General features: G+C 44.2%; 1 protein-coding gene across 4 annotated transcripts in view; it reads left to right on the top strand.

The window, feature by feature from the left end:
• LOC129827460 (probable E3 ubiquitin-protein ligase MID2) overlaps positions 1-18,494 on the top strand; it is a 321,932-nt gene that overhangs the window by 264,462 nt on the left and 38,976 nt on the right. For all 4 annotated transcript variants that reach the window (XM_055888340.1, XM_055888339.1, XM_055888342.1 and 1 more), the window contains 3 exons: positions 1,589-1,737; positions 4,157-4,284; positions 4,691-4,834. In XM_055888340.1, the coding sequence (XP_055744315.1) occupies positions 1,589-1,737; positions 4,157-4,284; positions 4,691-4,834 (421 nt within the window). The remainder of the gene's footprint in view (positions 1-1,588; positions 1,738-4,156; positions 4,285-4,690; positions 4,835-18,494) is intronic.

The raw sequence follows: 18,494 nt of genomic DNA, 5'->3' as shown, positions 1-18,494 counted from the left end.
CTGACTGACTGACTGACTGACTGAGAGGCAGACTGACTGACTGAGAGGCAGACTGTGACTGACTGACTGAGAGGCAGACTGACTGACTGACTGAGAGGCAGACTGACTGACTGACTGGGAGACTGACTGACTGACTGACTGGGAGACTGACTGACGGACTGGGAGACTGACTGACGGACTGGGAGACTGACTGACTGACTGACTGAGAGGCAGACTAACTGACTGAGAGGCAGACTGACTGACTGAGAGGCAGACTGACTGACTGAGAGGCAGACTGACTGACTGAGAGGCAGACTGACTGACTGACTGACTGAGAGGCAGACTGACTGACTGAGAGGCAGACTGACTGACTGAGAGGCAGACTGACTGACTGAGAGGCAGACTGACTGACTGACTGACTGAGAGGCAGACTGACTGACTGACTGACTGAGAGGCAGACTGACTGACTGACTGACTGAGAGGCAGACTGACTGACTGACTGACTGAGAGGCAGACTGACTGACTGACTGACTGAGAGGCAGACTGACTGACTGACTGACAGAGGCAGACTGACTGACTGACTGACTGAGAGGCAGACTGACTGACTGACTGACTGAGAGGCAGACTGACTGACTGACTGACTGAGAGGCAGACTGACTGACTGACTGAGAGGCAGACTGACTGACTGACTGACTGAGAGGCAGACTGACTGACTGACTGACTGAGAGGCAGACTGACTGACTGACTGGGAGTCAGACTGACTGACTGACTGGGAGGCAGACTGACTGACTGGGAGAGAGACTGACTGACTGACAGCGACTGACTGACTGACTGAGAGACTGACTGACTGACTGAGAGACTGACTGACTGACAGCGACTGACTGACTGACTGAGAGACTGACTGACTGACAGCGACTGACTGACTGAGAGACTGACTGACTGGGAGACTGACTGACTGAGAGACTGACTTACTGACTGAGAGACTGACTGACTGACAGCGACTGACTGACTGACTGAGAGACTGACTGACTGACTGACTGAGAGACTGACTGACTGACTGACTGACTGACTGACTGACTGACTGAGAGGCAGACTGACTGACTGACAGAGACACAGACTTTGTTTTTGCAGACCACATAATGAAATCCAGGATATTTGTCCCTCTGTTTTGAACTTCACCTCCGTAACCGAGACAACATGACCAGCTGTTGATTTAACAAACACACATGCTGACCACGTGAAAACATTCCTCAAGTCTTATTATGATAATACAGTAGAAAACAATAGATGTGTGTTATATCCTCTTCTGTTGTGCAATGTGTCCACAATAGAATGACATAGATTATCAGCAATATGTCCACAATAGAATTATATAGATTATCAGCAATGTGTGCACAATAGAATGACATAGATTATCAGATGCCCTCCTAATACTCTGCCCAGTATCCAAACCCTCCTGACCTCTATCTCCTCTGTCACTGTGTGTGTGTGTGTGTGTGCGTGTGCGTGTGTGTGTGTCTGTATCTGTGTCTGTATCTGTGTCTGTGTCTGTGTCTGTTTCTGTGTCTGTGTCTGTGTGTGTGGTGTGTGTGTGTGTTACCTGTCTCAGGTGATGAAGCTGCGTAAACTGGCCCAGCAGATGGCTAACTGCAGACAGTGTCTGGAACGTTCCGGAGCCCTCATCACCCAGGCAGAACACAGCCTGAAGGAGAACGACCACGCTCGCTTCCTACAGACCGCCAGGAACGTGGCCGAGAGGTGAGACAGACATCCCTCCCCTGCCATCTCTCTCTCACCCCTGACATCCTCCCGAGACCTCCCTTCCTGTAACTCCCCCATGTCCTGCCAGTCTTCCCTTCTGCCTCACCCCAGTAGCCAGGCGAGTGGTAAAGAGATGAGACATCCCTCACTCCATAGGCCTCCCCTTTGCCTTACCCCAGCCCATCCTTATCCTGTGTTAGAGGTCTTCACGGATCCACCTGTACCCAAATACACGAGACCTGAGGTAAATAATGCCATGGGTCTGGGTCTGATTGTTATGGGTCTTAGGTCTATATCATTTTAACTGACTTGTTCGAACACGACTGCTGCAGTAGAGGTGAGAGAGATATTATATTCATTTATGCTGCTGCTCTTGCTTTTCACCAGAGTGGAGCGTGACGCCTGTAGCTTGTTGCTGTCGGCCAATCAGAAGTCCTCAAAGCAGCAATAGGCTACAGTCCTCGACTCACAGTGTTTGGGGGCAAAAAGTTAGGAGAGATCTAATCAATTAAAGAAGGAATTAAAATGATGGAAATAAAAGTTAAAGGAGAAGAATAGGCTACAACGACCAAGAGCTAACAGGTAGGCTGCGACTTAATGTTCTGTTATTATTTGTAACTGTAGGATGAGGAAGCGTTTACTACACTGCAGCCTCAATTAGCGCTTGACTAGCTTTTCCTGGTTTGATGCGGTCAAGACAGGTACTATGTAATCATATTTGATGATAAATAACCTAGCTATGGCAGATATTAAGTCTACTATGGTGCAAGTTGGCTTGGTTGCTGTCTCTCTCTCCTCTCAGGCTTTATCAGCTCTGGCTAATAAAGTAGCTTAAAAAAAAAAAAATCTGCTGCTTCCCTCGGGTCCGTTTGCAACGGGTCTCTATTTAAAAAAGATTATGCATATTGGGTCTGGGTAGGAAAGCCCCAAGTCCGTTTCGGAACCTGTGAAGAACTCTAACCTGTATTTATATCTGAGATGGGCTGTGTGACAGTTGGAAGGCTTTTAACAGAGAGGGAAGGGCAATCAGAGCACATTCTGCAACTTGTTATTTCGGCTGGCCTCTACCGTTTTGAAGGCGTGTTATTTCGGCTGGCCTCTACCGTTTTGAAGGCGTGTTATTTCGGCTGGCCTCTATCGTTTCGAAGACGTGTTATTTCGGCTGGCCTCTACCGTTTCAAAGGCGTGTTATTTCGGCTGGCCTCTACCGTTTTGAAGGCGTGTTATTTCGGCTGGCCTCTACTGTTTCAAAGACGTGTTATTTCGTCTGGCCTCTACCGTTTCGAAGGCGTGTTATTTTGTCTGGCCTCTACCGTTTTGAAGGCGTGTTATCTCGTCTGGCCTCTACCGTTTCGAAGGCTTGGTATTTCGACTGGACGCTACCGTTTCGAAGGCGTGTTATTTCGGCTGGCCTCTACCGTTTTGAAGGCGTGTTATTTCGTCTGGCCTCTACCGTTTTGAAGGCGTGTTATCTCGTCTGGCCTCTACCGTTTCGAAGGCTTGGTATTTCGACTGGACACTACCGTTTTGAAGGCGTGTTATCTCGTCTGGCCTCTACCGTTTTGAAGGCGTGTTATCTCGTCTGGCCTCTACCGTTTCGAAGGCGTGTTCTTTCGCCTGGCCTCTACCGTTTCGAAGGCGTGTTCTTTCGTCTGGCCTCTACCGTTTTGAAGGCGTGTTATCTCGTCTGGCCTCTACCGTTTCGAAGGCGTGTTCTTTCGTCTGGCCTCTACCGTTTCGAAGGCGTGTTCTTTCGTCTGGCCTCTACCGTTTCGAAGGCGTGTTCTTTCGTCTGGCCTCTACCGTTTTGAAGGCTTGGTATTTCGTCTGGCCTCTACCGTTTCGAAGGCGTGTTATTTCGGCTGGCCTCTACCGTTTTGAAGGCTTGTTATTCATGGACTCTCCCTGAGTCTGGGAACAAAAGTCTCATTCGGGGTTTCAGGGTCCGGTGGATGTTTTAGGCGTGAGGTTCCCTGGCTGATGGAGACAGGCTGGAATATGAAGAATGTGGGGTTGTAGAGTTAGACACAGCAGGGCCATGCTCCTACACGCACAGAGAGAGAGAGATCATTCTGGTTCTCTGCTTCTGCATCATTCTCCTGCTGAGGTTCTCCATTCTGACAAGATCTCTCTCTCTATCTCTATCTCTCTCTGTCTGTCTGTCGGTCTGTCTGTCTCTATCTCTGTCTGTCTGTCTCTCTCTCTATCTCTCGGTCTCTGTCTGTCTCTCTCTCTCTGTCTCTCTCTCTATCGCTATATCTCTTTCTCTCTCTCTATCTCCATATCTGTCTCTGTCTCTGTCTGTATCTCTATATCTGTCTGTCTCTCTCTATATATATATCTGTCTCTCTCTCTATATATATATGTCTGTCTCCGTCTCTCTGCCTCTCTCTGTCTCTCTTTCTCTTCCTCTCAGGGTTGCCATGGCCACAGCCTCATCCCAGGTGCTGATTCCAGATGTGAACCTGAACGAAGCCTTTGATAACTTTGCCCTGGACTTCTCCCGAGAGAAGAAGATCCTAGAGGGACTGGACTACCTGACAGGTGTGAGGGGGGAGATAAAGAGAGGTGCCTGGCCTGGGGCTTTCACTAACAACTAAAACACATCACCGCTTTTGGTAAATAATGAACCTGTCTGGTGACAGATGTCCACCCTGCAAGCCTCTGGAGTCGTTGTATTGAAACATAAACAACCACCAGAGACGTACAGAAATAAAGCAGTTGGTCAGAACTTTAATTTAGTGGGCTTCCTTTAGACAGGAGGGACCATGCAAATTGATCAACATTTCTGTGAATGTTGGATAAACAAATCAAATCAACATTTATTTTAACGTGTCATTTCACAAACTCATGTTCACAATATACTTTACAAAAAGACAGAGGGAAAGGGAAGGGCAAACCGTTTCATAAAACCACAGAACACCAACATTCCCCTTGTTTGACCCTGTAGCTCCCAGTCCTCCCTCCATACGGGACGAGCTGTGTACCGCCTCCCACGACACCATCACTGTTCACTGGACGTCTGAGGACGAGTTCAGCGTCACCTCCTACGAACTGCAGTACACCATCTACACCGGCCAGACCAACTTCATCAGTAAGTACCATGACAATACACCAGCCGTAACACCATCTGCCCAGTATACTACCCATGCAATAAAAATAGTGAAACATTAAAAAAGTTATCTTTTTTTTAGATAAAGCTATTCTAAATATATTCACATCACCAAATCATTTATTAAAACACACTGTTTTGCAATGAAGGTCTACAGTAGCCTCAACAGCACTTTATAGAGTAGCACCATGGTGTAGCCGGAGGACAGCTAGCTTCCATCCTCCTCTGAGTACAATGACTTCAATTCAAAACCTGAGAGGCTCATGGTTCCCACCCCCTTCCATAGACTTACACAGTAATTATGACAACTTCAAGAGGACGTCCTCCAACCTATCAGATCTCTTGCAGCATGAACTGACATGTTGTCCACACAATCAAAGAGAATAAATCTATTACTGAAAGTATAAGCTATAGCTAGCTAGCACTGCAGTGTATAAAATGTGGTGAGTAGTTGACTCAAAGAGAGAGAAAGACAATAGTTGTGCAGTTTTTAACAAATTAATTTAAAAATGAAGGAGAAACAAGAGAGAGCGAGAGAGGTATAATTCATTGTATTTTTTTCACTTTCACTTCGCTTGTGAATGTAGCTAGCTAGTTTAACCTACTCAAACACCCGGCTAAAACAGAGAAGGATGCTATGTTACATAACTGGCTATGGCTATCCAACACTAGAACTCTTCCTAGTCAAAGTAAGCTTTTGGTCTTATTAATGTATTGCCACCAGGGCCTGCTGGTGTAACTGCTAAACTGCTTGCTGACTGTACATGACTGTAGCAGGTTTATTATTGCTTTCATTCTAGTAGCTATGTTGACTATGACTCTAATACGGTGACAACGATGTAGGCTTGGTGTGTAGCGGTTAGCGGTTATGATATGAAGGTTTGGCTTGGAAAGGTTTTTTCGACTGGTCAGAGACAGCTGATGTGTTGAAGTTCACAAGCGAAGGGAAAAGGTGAGAGGAGGAGAGCGCGTAGATGAGAGAAGGAATCATCCATAAAGTAAAATGATCTGATTGTATGTGGCTGCTATGAAAGTGAATAGTGTTTGTGTGTGATCAGGGGTGTATTCATTTCTTAAAAGGAAGTAAACGTAACGAAATGGGGATAAACATACCTGCATTTGCCCAATAGAAACTCTCGTTTGCAACTGTTGGAGTAATGATTACGCCCTAGATCAGCTAGATGCAGACTACAGTGTTCAAGGCGGTATTGACTGTCTGTCACCTTGATTACTCTTCATTTTTCTCTCGACCTGTGTGCACCTACATTATAAACCTTCATTCATAGGCTAGGTTGTAGCAACCTCATGATGGGTTTAGAGAAAACTACAGTATCATGTAGTAGCCTAAACCTATTGATGTTACATTGAGCTGGATGAATGGAATATAAATGACAGTCATCCAATATGCTGTAATAGAAATAAGGCCATGCTCATTAAAAAATAATTGTCCTCCCTCATCCTAAAGCACTGACTGCCACTGTACACTACCCATAAACCACCCAGTTTACCATCTACACCGGCCGACTTAATCACCGAGTAACGAACACCACCACTTCTACACCACTCATACACCAGCCACAGCTTTATGTTGCATCAAACCATTAAGACACACAGTCTGGTAAAAAAGACATTAGAATGAAACCCGGATACTGTATATCTGCATCACCACTCATAGACCACTACTCCACAGACCAGGTGGTGTAGTTATGGTCCCCAAAGTGTTATCTAGGGGCAGTACCCATGGGAGAATCTCAATGGCGTACTCCTCGCGTCCTCTCTCCTCACCTCCTTCTCAAAAACCCATTGGAGAAGAAGGTCAGAGGGGGAGGTACCCCTGGGTCTTGAGAGGGAGGCGAGGAGACAGGACCTGAAGAGTATGCAATTGAGATTCTTTGCTTTGAGTTTCTTTGAGAACTACACCAGAATAGAAATAGAGCTACATCATTACAGAGGTCTCAGACAGATAACAATTGTTATCCACGAGTCACTACTGTACATGAGGTTGAAAGATGCATCGGAACAGAAATGCAGTCCACCTACAGTAAGAAGGGATAGGGTTGGACTACTTTATAATACAGTAAGAAGGGATAGGGTTGGACTACTTTATAATACAGTAAGAAGGGATAGGGTTGGACTACTTTATAATACAGTAGGAAGAGATAGGGTTGGACTACTTTATAATACAGTAAGAAGGGATAGGGTTGGACTACTTTATAATACAGTAAGAAGGGATAGGGTTGGACTACTTTATAATACAGTAAGAAGGGATAGGGTTGGACTACTTTATAATACAGTAGGAAGAGATAGGGTTGGACTACTTTATAATACAGTAAGAAGGGATAGGGTTGGACTACTTTATAATACAGTAAGAAGGGATAGGGTTGGACTACTTTATAATACAGTAAGAAGGGATAGGGTTGGACTACTTTATAATACAGTAGGAAGAGATAGGGTTGGACTAGTTTATAATACAGTAAGAAGGGATAGGGTTGGACTACTTTATAATACAGTAGGAAGAGATAGGGTTGGACTAGTTTATAATACAGTAAGAAGGGATAGGGTTGGACTACTTTATAATACAGTAAGAAGAGTTAGGGTTGGACTAGTTTATAATACAGTAGGAAGAGATAGGGTTGGACTACTTTATAATACAGTAGGAAGAGATAGGGTTGGACTAGTTTATAATACAGTAAGAATGGATAGGGTTGGACTAGTTTATAATACAGTAAGAAGGGATAGGGTTGGACTACTTTATAATACAGTAAGAAGAGATAGGGTTGGACTAGTTTAATACAGTAAGAAGGGATAGGGTTGGACTACTTTATAATACAGTAAGAAGAGATAGGGTTGGACTAGTTTATAATACAGTCCACCTACAGTAAGAAGGGATAGGATTGGACTACTTTATAATACAGTAAGAAGAGATAGGGTTGGACTAGTTTATAATACAGTCCACCTACAGTAGGAAGGGATAGGGTTGGACTAGTTTATAATACAGTCCACCTACAGTAAGAAGGGATAGGGTTGGACTAGTTTATAATACAGTAAGAAGGGATAGGGTTGGACTAGTTTATAATACAGTAAGAAGGGATAGGGTTGGACTAGTTTATAATACAGTAGGAAGGGATAGGGTTGGACTACTTTATAATACAGTAAGAAGGGATAGGGTTGGACTACTTTATAATACAGTAAGAAGGGATAGGGTTGGACTACTTTATAATACAGTAAGAAGGGATAGGGTTGGACTAGTTTATAATACAGTAAGAAGGGATAGGGTTGGACTAGTTTAATACAGTAACCTATAGTAAGAAGTGATAGGGTTGGACTACTTTATAATACAGTAAGAAGAGATAGGGTTGGACTACTTTATAATACAATAAGAAGTGATAGGGTTGGACTACCATATAATACAGTAACCTACAGTACGATGTGATAGGGTTGGACTACTTTATAATACAGTAAGAAGAGATAGGGTTGGACTACTTTATAATACAATAAGAAGTGATAGGGTTGGACTACCATATAATACAGTAACCTACAGTACGATGTGATAGGGTTGGACTACTATATAATACAGTAAGAAGTGATAGGGTTGGACTACTATATAATACAGTAAGAAGAGATAGGGTTGGACTACTTTATAATACAGTAAGAAGGGATAGGGTTGGACTACTATATAATACAGTAAGAAGGAATAGGGTTGAACTGCTATATAATACAGTAAGCAGTGATAGGGTTGGACTACTATATAATACAGTAAGCAGTGATAGGGTTGGACTACTATATAATACAGTAACCTACAGTAAGAAGAGATAGGGTTGGACTACTATATAATACAGTAACCTACAGTAAGAAGAGATAGGGTTGGACCACTATATAATACAGTAACCTACAGTAAGAAGAGATAGGGTTGGACTTCTATATAATACAGTAAGCAGTGATAGGGTTGGACTACTATATAATACAGTAACCTACAGTAAGAAGAGATAGGGTTGGACTACTATATAATACAGTAACCTACAGTAAGCAGTGATCGGGTTGGACTACTATATAATACAGTAAGCAGTGATCGGGTTGGACTACTATATAATACAGTAACCTACAGTAAGAAGAGATAGGGTTGGACTACTATATAATACAGTAAGAAGAGATAGGGTTGGACTACTATATAATACAGTAACCTACAGTAAGAAGAGATAGGGTTGGACTACTATATAATACAGTAACCTACAGTAAGAAGAGATAGGGTTGGACTACTATATAATACAGTAACCTACAGTAAGAAGAGATAGGGTTGGACTACTATATAATACAGTAACCTACAGTAAGAAGAGATAGGGTTGGACTACTATATAATACAGTAACCTACAGTAAGAAGAGATAGGGTTGGACTACTATATAATACAGTAAGAAGAGATAGGGTTGGACTACTATATAATACAGTAACCTACAGTAAGAAGAGATAGGGTTGGACTACTATATAATACAGTAACCTACAGTAAGAAGAGATAGGGTTGGACTACTATATAATACAGTAACCTACAGTAAGAAGAGATAGGGTTGGACTACTATATAATACAGTAACCTACAGTAAGAAGAGATAGGGTTGGACTACTATATAATACAGTAACCTACAGTAAGAAGAGATAGGGTTGGACTACTATATAATACAGTAACCTACAGTAAGAAGAGATAGGGTTGGACTACTATATAATACAGTAACCTACAGTAAGAAGAGATAGGGTTGGACCACTTTATATAACAGTGTATTTTGGTGGTTTGCCCTCTATCCCATTTATATAACTGCTGTATTTTAGTAACAACAAACTTTTGGCTTTTGTATGCTGCCATGCAGCTACGATACAGTACTGTAGTGAAGTGAAGATAATATGCCATTAGGGAACATCAGCTGTTCCATTTGGTCTCAATGGTTTATAGACTATAATACCTTGAGTGAGAGGAGTGGTTGACACTGTAGAGAGGAGAGGAGTTGAAGAGGAAGGAATAAGAGAATAGCTGAAGTGTAGAGCAGAGTAGATGACAGCAGGTATAGGCCTAGCAGATACTGACAGGCTGCCGTGGCAGGACACATGAGGATCAGCTGACTGTGGAGTGGCAGGATACACGAGGATCAGCTGACTGTAGAGTGGCAGGATACAGGAGGATCAGCTGACTGTGGAGTGGCAGGATACAGGAGGATCAGCTGACTGTGGAGTGGCAGGATACATGAGGATCAGCTGACTGTGGAGTGGCAGGATACAGGAGGATCAGCTGACTGTGGAGTGGCAGGATACAGGAGGATCAGCTGACTGTGGAGTGGCAGGATACAGGAGGATCAGCTGACTGTGGAGTACCACTCTCCCATGTGGAGCTGGTTGGCCCTGGGACATATTGGAGTATCTTGACACATACCTCCTACAGATCCTCCACAAACCTGCTTTCCTCTCATCTACTGTTCTTCTCTCTTTCCTTTCCCTCTTCTCTAAACCTCTCTTCTGTTTCCCTCCTTTTCCCACCCCTCTACTCCTCCTCCCCCTCCCTCATCTCTCCCTATCTTTTTATGCCCTCTCCTCTCTCCTCTCCCCCTCTCCTCTTCTCCCTCTCAGTCCCAGCCTGCTCTAACCTGCTCTGAAGTGTAGTCCCAGTGCTGCGGTGAAGTAGGATTTATTTCAGCAGTGATAGACTGAAGTGCTGAGGCCATCAGCAGAGCCAGAGTGGGAGGGGAAGAGAGCTGAGGCCATCAGCAGAGCCAGAGTGGGAGGGGAAGAGAGCTGAGCTGGCTGGCCTGGGTTCAAATACTATTTGAAATCTTTTCCACATTTAAAAAAAAAGTTTTCTTTAGCCTGCCTGGAGTGCCATTTGGGCGGGGTTTATACTTTTGAGACATTTCTATTGGTCCATTAACCCAGACAAGCCTAATCAAGCACCAGTAAAGTATGTAAAGTATTTAAAATGTATCAAATACTATTTGACCCCAGGACCGCTGGTTGGCTGGCCTCACCGAGTTGCCATTACCTCCTCAGGAGGATAAGAGGGAGCTGAATCGGAGAGGAATGCATTTTATTTCAGACTGTTGAGTTTGTAGCATTGCTTTTTTTTTTCTGCATCTCTAAGTGCTTAAACGCTAACCACTGTTGATGTCATCTGATCCTTCTCCTCTCTCCCTGGAGGGGGAATGTGAGATGTTCTGCCCTACAGGACCAGCGTGTAGGGCAGGGATGAGAATGGAAGATCAGCAGAAAAAGTGTGGTGCAAAAAAAACATGGCAAAATATGGGGTACTCAGCAGTAGTATAGTATGACAGCAGATCAGTACTCAGCAGTAGTACAGTATGACAGCTGATCAGTACTCAGCAGTAGTACAGTATGACAGCAGATCAGTACTCAGCAGTAGTACAGTATGACAGCAGATCAGTACTCAGCAGTAGTACAGTATGACAGCTGATCAGTACTCAGCAGTAGTACAGTATGACAGCTGATCAGTACTCAGCAGTAGTACAGTATGACAGCTGTTAAGTACTCAGCAGTAGTACAGTATGACAGCTGATCAGTACTCAGCAGTAGTACAGTATGACAGCAGATCAGTACTCAGCAGTAGTACAGTATGACAGCTGATCAGTACTCAGCAGTAGTACAGTATGACAGCAGATCAGTACTCAGCGGTAGTACAGTATGACAGCTGATCAGTACTCAGCAGTAGTACAGTATGACAGCTGATCAGTACTCAGCAGTAGTACAGTATGACAGCTGATCAGTACTCAGCAGTAGTACCGTATGACAGCTGATCAGTACTCAGCAGTAGTACAGTATGACAGCTGATCAGTACTCAGCAGTAGTACAGTATGACAGCTGATCAGTACTCAGCAGTAGTACAGTATGACAGCTGATCAGTACTCAGCAGTAGTACCGTATGACAGCTGATCAGTACTCAGCAGTAGTATAGTATGACAGCTGATCAGTACTCAGCAGTAGTACAGTATGACAGCTGATCAGTACTCAGCAGTAGTACAGTATGACAGCTGATCAGTACTCAGCAGTAGTACCGTATGACAGCTGATCAGTACTCAGCAGTAGTATAGTATGACAGCTGATCAGTACTCAGCAGTAGTACAGTATGACAGCTGATCAGTACTCAGCAGTAGTACAGTATGACAGCTGATCAGTACTCAGCGGTAGTACAGTATGACAGCTGATCAGTACTCAGCAGTAGTACAGTATGACAGCTGATCAGTACTCAGCAGTAGTACCGTATGACAGCTGATCAGTACTCAGCAGTAGTACAGTATGACAGCTGATCAGTACTCAGCAGTAGTACAGTATGACAGCTGATCAGTACTCAGCAGTAGTACAGTATGACAGCTGATCAGTACTCAGCAGTAGTACAGTATGACAGCTGATCAGTACTCAGCAGTAGTACCGTATGACAGCTGATCAGTACTCAGCAGTAGTGCAGTATGACAGCTGATCAGTACTCAGCAGTAGTACCGTATGACAGCTGATCAGTACTCAGCAGTAGTACAGTATGACAGCTGATCAGTACTCAGCAGTAGTACCGTATGACAGCTGATCAGTACTCAGCAGTAGTACCGTATGACAGCTGATCAGTACTCAGCAGTAGTACAGTATGACAGCTGATCAGTACTCAACAGTAGTACCGTATGACAGCTGATCAGTACTCAGCAGTAGTATAGTATGACAGCTGATCAGTACTCAGCAGTAGTATAGTATGACAGCTGATCAGTACTCAGCAGTAGTACAGTATGACAGCTGATCAGTACTCAGCAGTAGTACAGTATGACAGCTGGTCAGTACTCAGCAGTAGTACCGTATGACAGCTGATCAGTACTCAGCAGTAGTACCGTATGACAGCTGATCAGTACTCAGCAGTAGTACAGTATGACAGCTGATCAGTACTCAGCAGTAGTACCGTATGACAGCTGATCAGTACTCAGCAGTAGTACAGTATGACAGCTGATCAGTACTCAGCAGTAGTACCGTATGACAGCTGATCAGTACTCAGCAGTAGTACAGTATGACAGCTGATCAGTACTCAGCAGTAGTACCGTATGACAGCTGATCAGTACTCAGCAGTAGTACCGTATGACAGCTGATCAGTACTCAGCAGTAGTACCGTATGACAGCTGATCAGTACTCAGCAGTAGTACAGTATGACAGCTGATCAGTACTCAGCAGTAGTACAGTATGACAGCTGATCAGTACTCAGCAGTAGTACAGTAGGACAGCTGATCAGTACTCAGCAGTAGTACCATATGACAGCTGATCAGTACTCAGCAGTAGTACCGTATGACAGCTAATCAGTACTCAGCAGTAGTACAGTATGACAGCTGATCAGTACTCAGCAGTAGTACCGTATGACAGCTGATCAGTACTCAGCAGTAGTACAGTATGACAGCTGATCAGTACTCAGCAGTAGTACCGTATGACAGCTGATCAGTACTCAGCAGTAGTACAGTATGACAGCTGATCAGTACTCAGCAGTAGTACCGTATGACAGCTGATCAGTACTCAGCAGTAGTACCGTATGACAGCTGATCAGTACTCAGCAGTAGTACAGTATGACAGCTGATCAGTACTCAGCAGTAGTACAGTATGACAGCTGATCAGTACTCAGCGGTAGTACAGTATGACAGCTGATCAGTTCTCAGCAGTAGTACAGTATGACGGCTGATCAGTACTCAGCAGTAGTACAGTATGACAGCTGATCAGTACTCAGCAGTAGTACAGTATGACAGCTGACCAGTACTCAGCAGTAGTACAGTATGACAGCTGATCAGTACTCAGCAGTAGTACAGTATGACAGCTGATCAGTACTCAGCGGTAGTACAGTATGACAGCCGATCAGTACTCAGCGGTAGTACAGTATGACAGCTGATCAGTACTCAGCAGTAGTACAGTATGACAGCTGATCAGTACTCAGCAGTAGTACCGTATGACAGCTGATCAGTACTCAGCAGTAGTACAGTATGACAGCTGATCAGTACTCAGCAGTAGTACCGTATGACAGCTGATCAGTACTCAGCAGTAGTACCGTATGACAGCTGATCAGTACTCAGCAGTAGTACAGTATGACAGCTGATCAGTACTCAGCAGTAGTACAGTATGACATGATCAGTACTCAGCGGTAGTACAGTATGACAGCTGATCAGTACTCAGCAGTAGTACCGTATGACAGCTGATCAGTACTCAGCAGTAGTACAGTATGACAGCTGATCAGTACTCAGCAGTAGTACAGTATGACAGCTGACCAGTACTCAGCAGTAGTACAGTATGACAGCTGATCAGTACTCAGCAGTAGTACAGTATGACAGCTGATCAGTACTCAGCGGTAGTACAGTATGACAGCCGATCAGTACTCAGCAGTAGTACAGTATGACAGCTGATCAGTACTCAGCAGTAGTACAGTATGACAGCTGATCAGTACTCAGCAGTAGTACAGTATGACAGCAGATCAGTACTCAGCAGTAGTACAGTATGACAGCTGATCAGTACTCAGCGGTAGTACAGTATGACAGCTGATCAGTACTCAGCGGTAGTACAGTATGACAGCTGATCAGTACTCAGCGGTAGTACAGTATGACAGCAGATCAGTACTCAGCGGTAGTACAGTATGACAGCAGATCAGTACTCAGCGGTAGTACAGTATGACAGCTGATCAGTACTCAGCGGTAGTACCGTATGACAGCTGATCAGTACTCAGCAGTAGTACAGTATGACAGCAGATCAGTACTCAGCGGTAGTACAGTATGACAGCTGATCAGTACTCAGCAGTAGTACCGTATGACAGCTGATCAGTACTCAGCAGTAGTACAGTATGACAGCTGATCAGTACTCAGCAGTAGTACAGTATGACAGCTGATCAGTACTTAGCAGTAGTACCGTATGACAGCTGATCAGTACTCAGCAGTAGTACAGTATGACAGCAGATCAGTACTCAGCGGTAGTACAGTATGACAGCTGATCAGTACTCAGCGGTAGTACAGTATGACAGCAGATCAGTACTCAGCGGTAGTACAGTATGACAGCTGATCAGTACTCAGCGGTAGTACAGTATGACAGCGGGTCAGTACTCAGCGGTAGTACAGTATGACAGCTGATCAGTACTCAGCAGTAGTACAGTATGACAGCAGATCAGTACTCAGCAGTAGTACAGTATGACAGCAGATCAGTACTCAGCAGTAGTACAGTATGACAGCTGATCAGTACTCAGCAGTAGTACAGTATGACAGCAGATCAGTACTCAGCAGTAGTACAGTATGACAGCTGATCAGTACTCAGCGGTAGTACAGTATGACAGCAGATCAGTACTCAGCGGTAGTACAGTATGACAGCAGATCAGTACTCAGCGGTAGTACAGTATGACAGCTGATCAGTACTCAGCGGTAGTACCGTATGACAGCTGATCAGTACTCAGCAGTAGTACAGTATGACAGCAGATCAGTACTCAGCGGTAGTACAGTATGACAGCTGATCAGTACTCAGCAGTAGTACAGTATGACAGCAGATCAGTACTCAGCGGTAGTACAGTATGACAGCTGATCAGTACTCAGCAGTAGTACCGTATGACAGCTGATCAGTACTCAGCAGTAGTACAGTATGACAGCTGATCAGTACTCAGCAGTAGTACAGTATGACAGCTGATCAGTACTCAACAGTAGTACCGTATGACAGCTGATCAGTACTCAGCAGTAGTACAGTATGACAGCTGATCAGTACTCAGCAGTAGTACAGTATGACAGCTGATCAGTACTCAACAGTAGTACCGTATGACAGCTGATCAGTACTCAGCAGTAGTACAGTATGACAGCTGATCAGTACTCAGCAGTAGTACAGTATGACAGCTGATCAGTACTCAGCAGTAGTACAGTATGACAGCTGATCAGTACTCAGCAGTAGTACAGTATGACAGCTGATCAGTACTCAGCAGTAGTACAGTATGACAGCTGATCAGTACTCAGCAGTAGTACAGTATGACAGCTGATCAGTACTCTGCAGTAGTACAGTATGACAGCTGATCAGTACTCAGCGGTAGTATAGTATGACAGCTGATCAGTACTCAGCAGTAGTACCGTATGACAGCTGATCAGTACTCAGCAGTAGTACCGTATGACAGCTGATCAGTACTCAGCAGTAGTACAGTGTGACAGCTGATCAGTACTCAGCAGTAGCACAGTATGACAGCTGATCAGTACTCAGCAGTAGTACAGTATGCCAGCCGATCAGTACTCAGCAGTAGTACAGTATGACAGCTGATCAGTACTCAGCAGTAGTATAGTATGCCAGCAGATCAGTACTCAGCGGTAGTATAGTATGACAGCTGGTCAGTACTCAGCAGTAGTGCCGTATGACAGCTGATCAGTACTCAGCGGTAGCACAGTATGACAGCTGATCAGTACTCAGCAGTAGTACAGTATGACAGCTGATCAGTACTCAGCAGTAGTACAGTATGACAGCTGATCAGTACTCAGCAGTAGTACAGTATGACAGCTGATCAGTACTCAGCAGTAGTACAGTATGCCAGCCGATCAGTACTCAGCAGTAGTACAGTATGACAGCTGATCAGTACTCAGCAGTAGTATAGTATGCCAGCTGATCAGTACTCAGCGGTAGTATAGTATGACAGCTGATCAGTACTCAGCAGTAGTACAGTATGACAGCTGATCAGTACTCAGCGGTAGTACAGTATGACAGCAGATCAGTACTCAGCGGTAGTACAGTATGACAGCAGATCAGTACTCAGCGGTAGTATAGTATGACAGCTGATCAGTACTCAGCAGTAGTACAGTATGACAGCTGATCAGTACTCAGCAGTAATACAGTATGCCAGCTGATCAGTACTCAGCGGTAGTATAGTATGACAGCTGATCAGTACTCAGCAGTAGTACAGTATGCCAGCTGATCAGTACTCAGCAGTAGTACAGTATGACAGCTGATCAGTACTCAGCAGTAGTACAGTATGACAGCTGATCAGTACGCAGCAGTAGTACAGTATGACAGCTGAGCTGATGTTGATGTTGATGTATTTCTGCTGTAACTTGAACTCCCACAGTCTCTATATGTGTTTTATTTGAGTCAGGCTGACTTGTAGGTTGGCCAACTATATCTCTTTGGAAACATTTCACACATTACTCTGTATCTGCACATCCTTCTCTCTTGTTACGAACGCCTCTATAAAGAGGGAACGCAACTCCCTGCTGTAACTCAACACTCCGTGAAGTGAAAGAGGTATGGACCGTAGGTGCGAGAAAGGACAACAAAGGCAGAATTTACCGTTAATAGGATTTATTTCCTACACGGTAATATGGGGAAAAGGGGCTGGATGGAACCAAAGGAAAGAAAGTAAATATCAAAGCTCCCCCTCTCCTATCTAACCTGCCTACCCACTTAACTTACCTAATTTAGCACCACCTGGTGCCCTAACCAAAATACAGGGGGTGGTCCGCCCCGGTCTTACCTAGTATGCCTAGACATTGAATATACTACGGGTATATGTATGCCCTCGGGCCTCTTGCCTAAGCACTCCCTAAGTGCCTTCTCCTTCCCCCCTGGGAACAAATGATACAGAACAACAAACAATTTCAATAATCAAAACAGTGCGTCCTATAACATATAAAAGACATAACCAATCAGCTCCCTCAGCAACAACTTACATAGTACATACCAAATATCTTTGAGAAACAACCAACACTTTATCACTATCAAATTCTCCAGAAAAAAAATTCTCCAGAAAAAACATTTATCCAGAAAAACATTTATCCAGAAAAACATTTATCCAGAAAAACATTTATCCAGAAAAACATTTATCCAGAAAAACATTTATCCAGAAAAACATTTATCCAGAAAAAAAATCTCTCTCTAATCTCTCTCTAATCATTTCTCATCCTTCTGAACAGAACACTGGCTTTTATATCTTCTGGTGGGAATGGTGATTAGAGTCAGCTGCTTCTTGACGAGGGGGCGGAGTCAGCTCCAATCATCAATTAGCCTGGGGTCGACCAATCAGCTGGTTGGGGAGGCTTCCAGGAAGCCATCTCCTGAAACACACACTCAAATACAACACAGAAACTGGGGAACGTAACATCTCTGTCTCAACTTTTCCTCAGCTCTCTCTATCTCTATCTCTCTCTCTCATTCTCTCGCTCTCTCTCTCACTCTCTTTCTTTATCTATCATGAATAAAATGGCGCTGAAGGAAATGGCAGCAGTTTTACGGGCGCCCAACCAATTATGCTATTATGTGGGTTTTTGGAGTTATTTGTAACTTATTTTGTACATAATGTTTCTGCAACCGTACGGCAGAAAAGAGCTTCTGGATATCAGGACAGCGATCACTCATCTCAGATTAGACAAAGATTTTTTCTTCAACAAGCAAGACTCACATGATATTCTCCAAACACCCAGCAGGGCCGACATCCCAGTTATTCGCAAGAGGAAGCGACGCAGGTACAGAGGACAAAGAGCCGGATGCCTCGTCAGGACCCGCAGAAGGCGAATAGGAAAGCTGCCGTTACCGTCAATATTACTCGCCAACGTGCAATCATTGGACAATAAATTAGGATTACGATCACAAATATCCTACCAACGGGACATCAAAAACTGTAATGTCCTATGTTTCACAGAATTGTG

This window comes from Salvelinus fontinalis, chromosome 29 (genome assembly GCF_029448725.1).
Source record: "Salvelinus fontinalis isolate EN_2023a chromosome 29, ASM2944872v1, whole genome shotgun sequence".
NCBI classification, from domain to species: domain Eukaryota; kingdom Metazoa; phylum Chordata; class Actinopteri; order Salmoniformes; family Salmonidae; genus Salvelinus; species Salvelinus fontinalis.
Note: the sequence above shows the minus strand (reverse complement) of the source record. Positions and strands in the feature narration are given on the sequence as shown.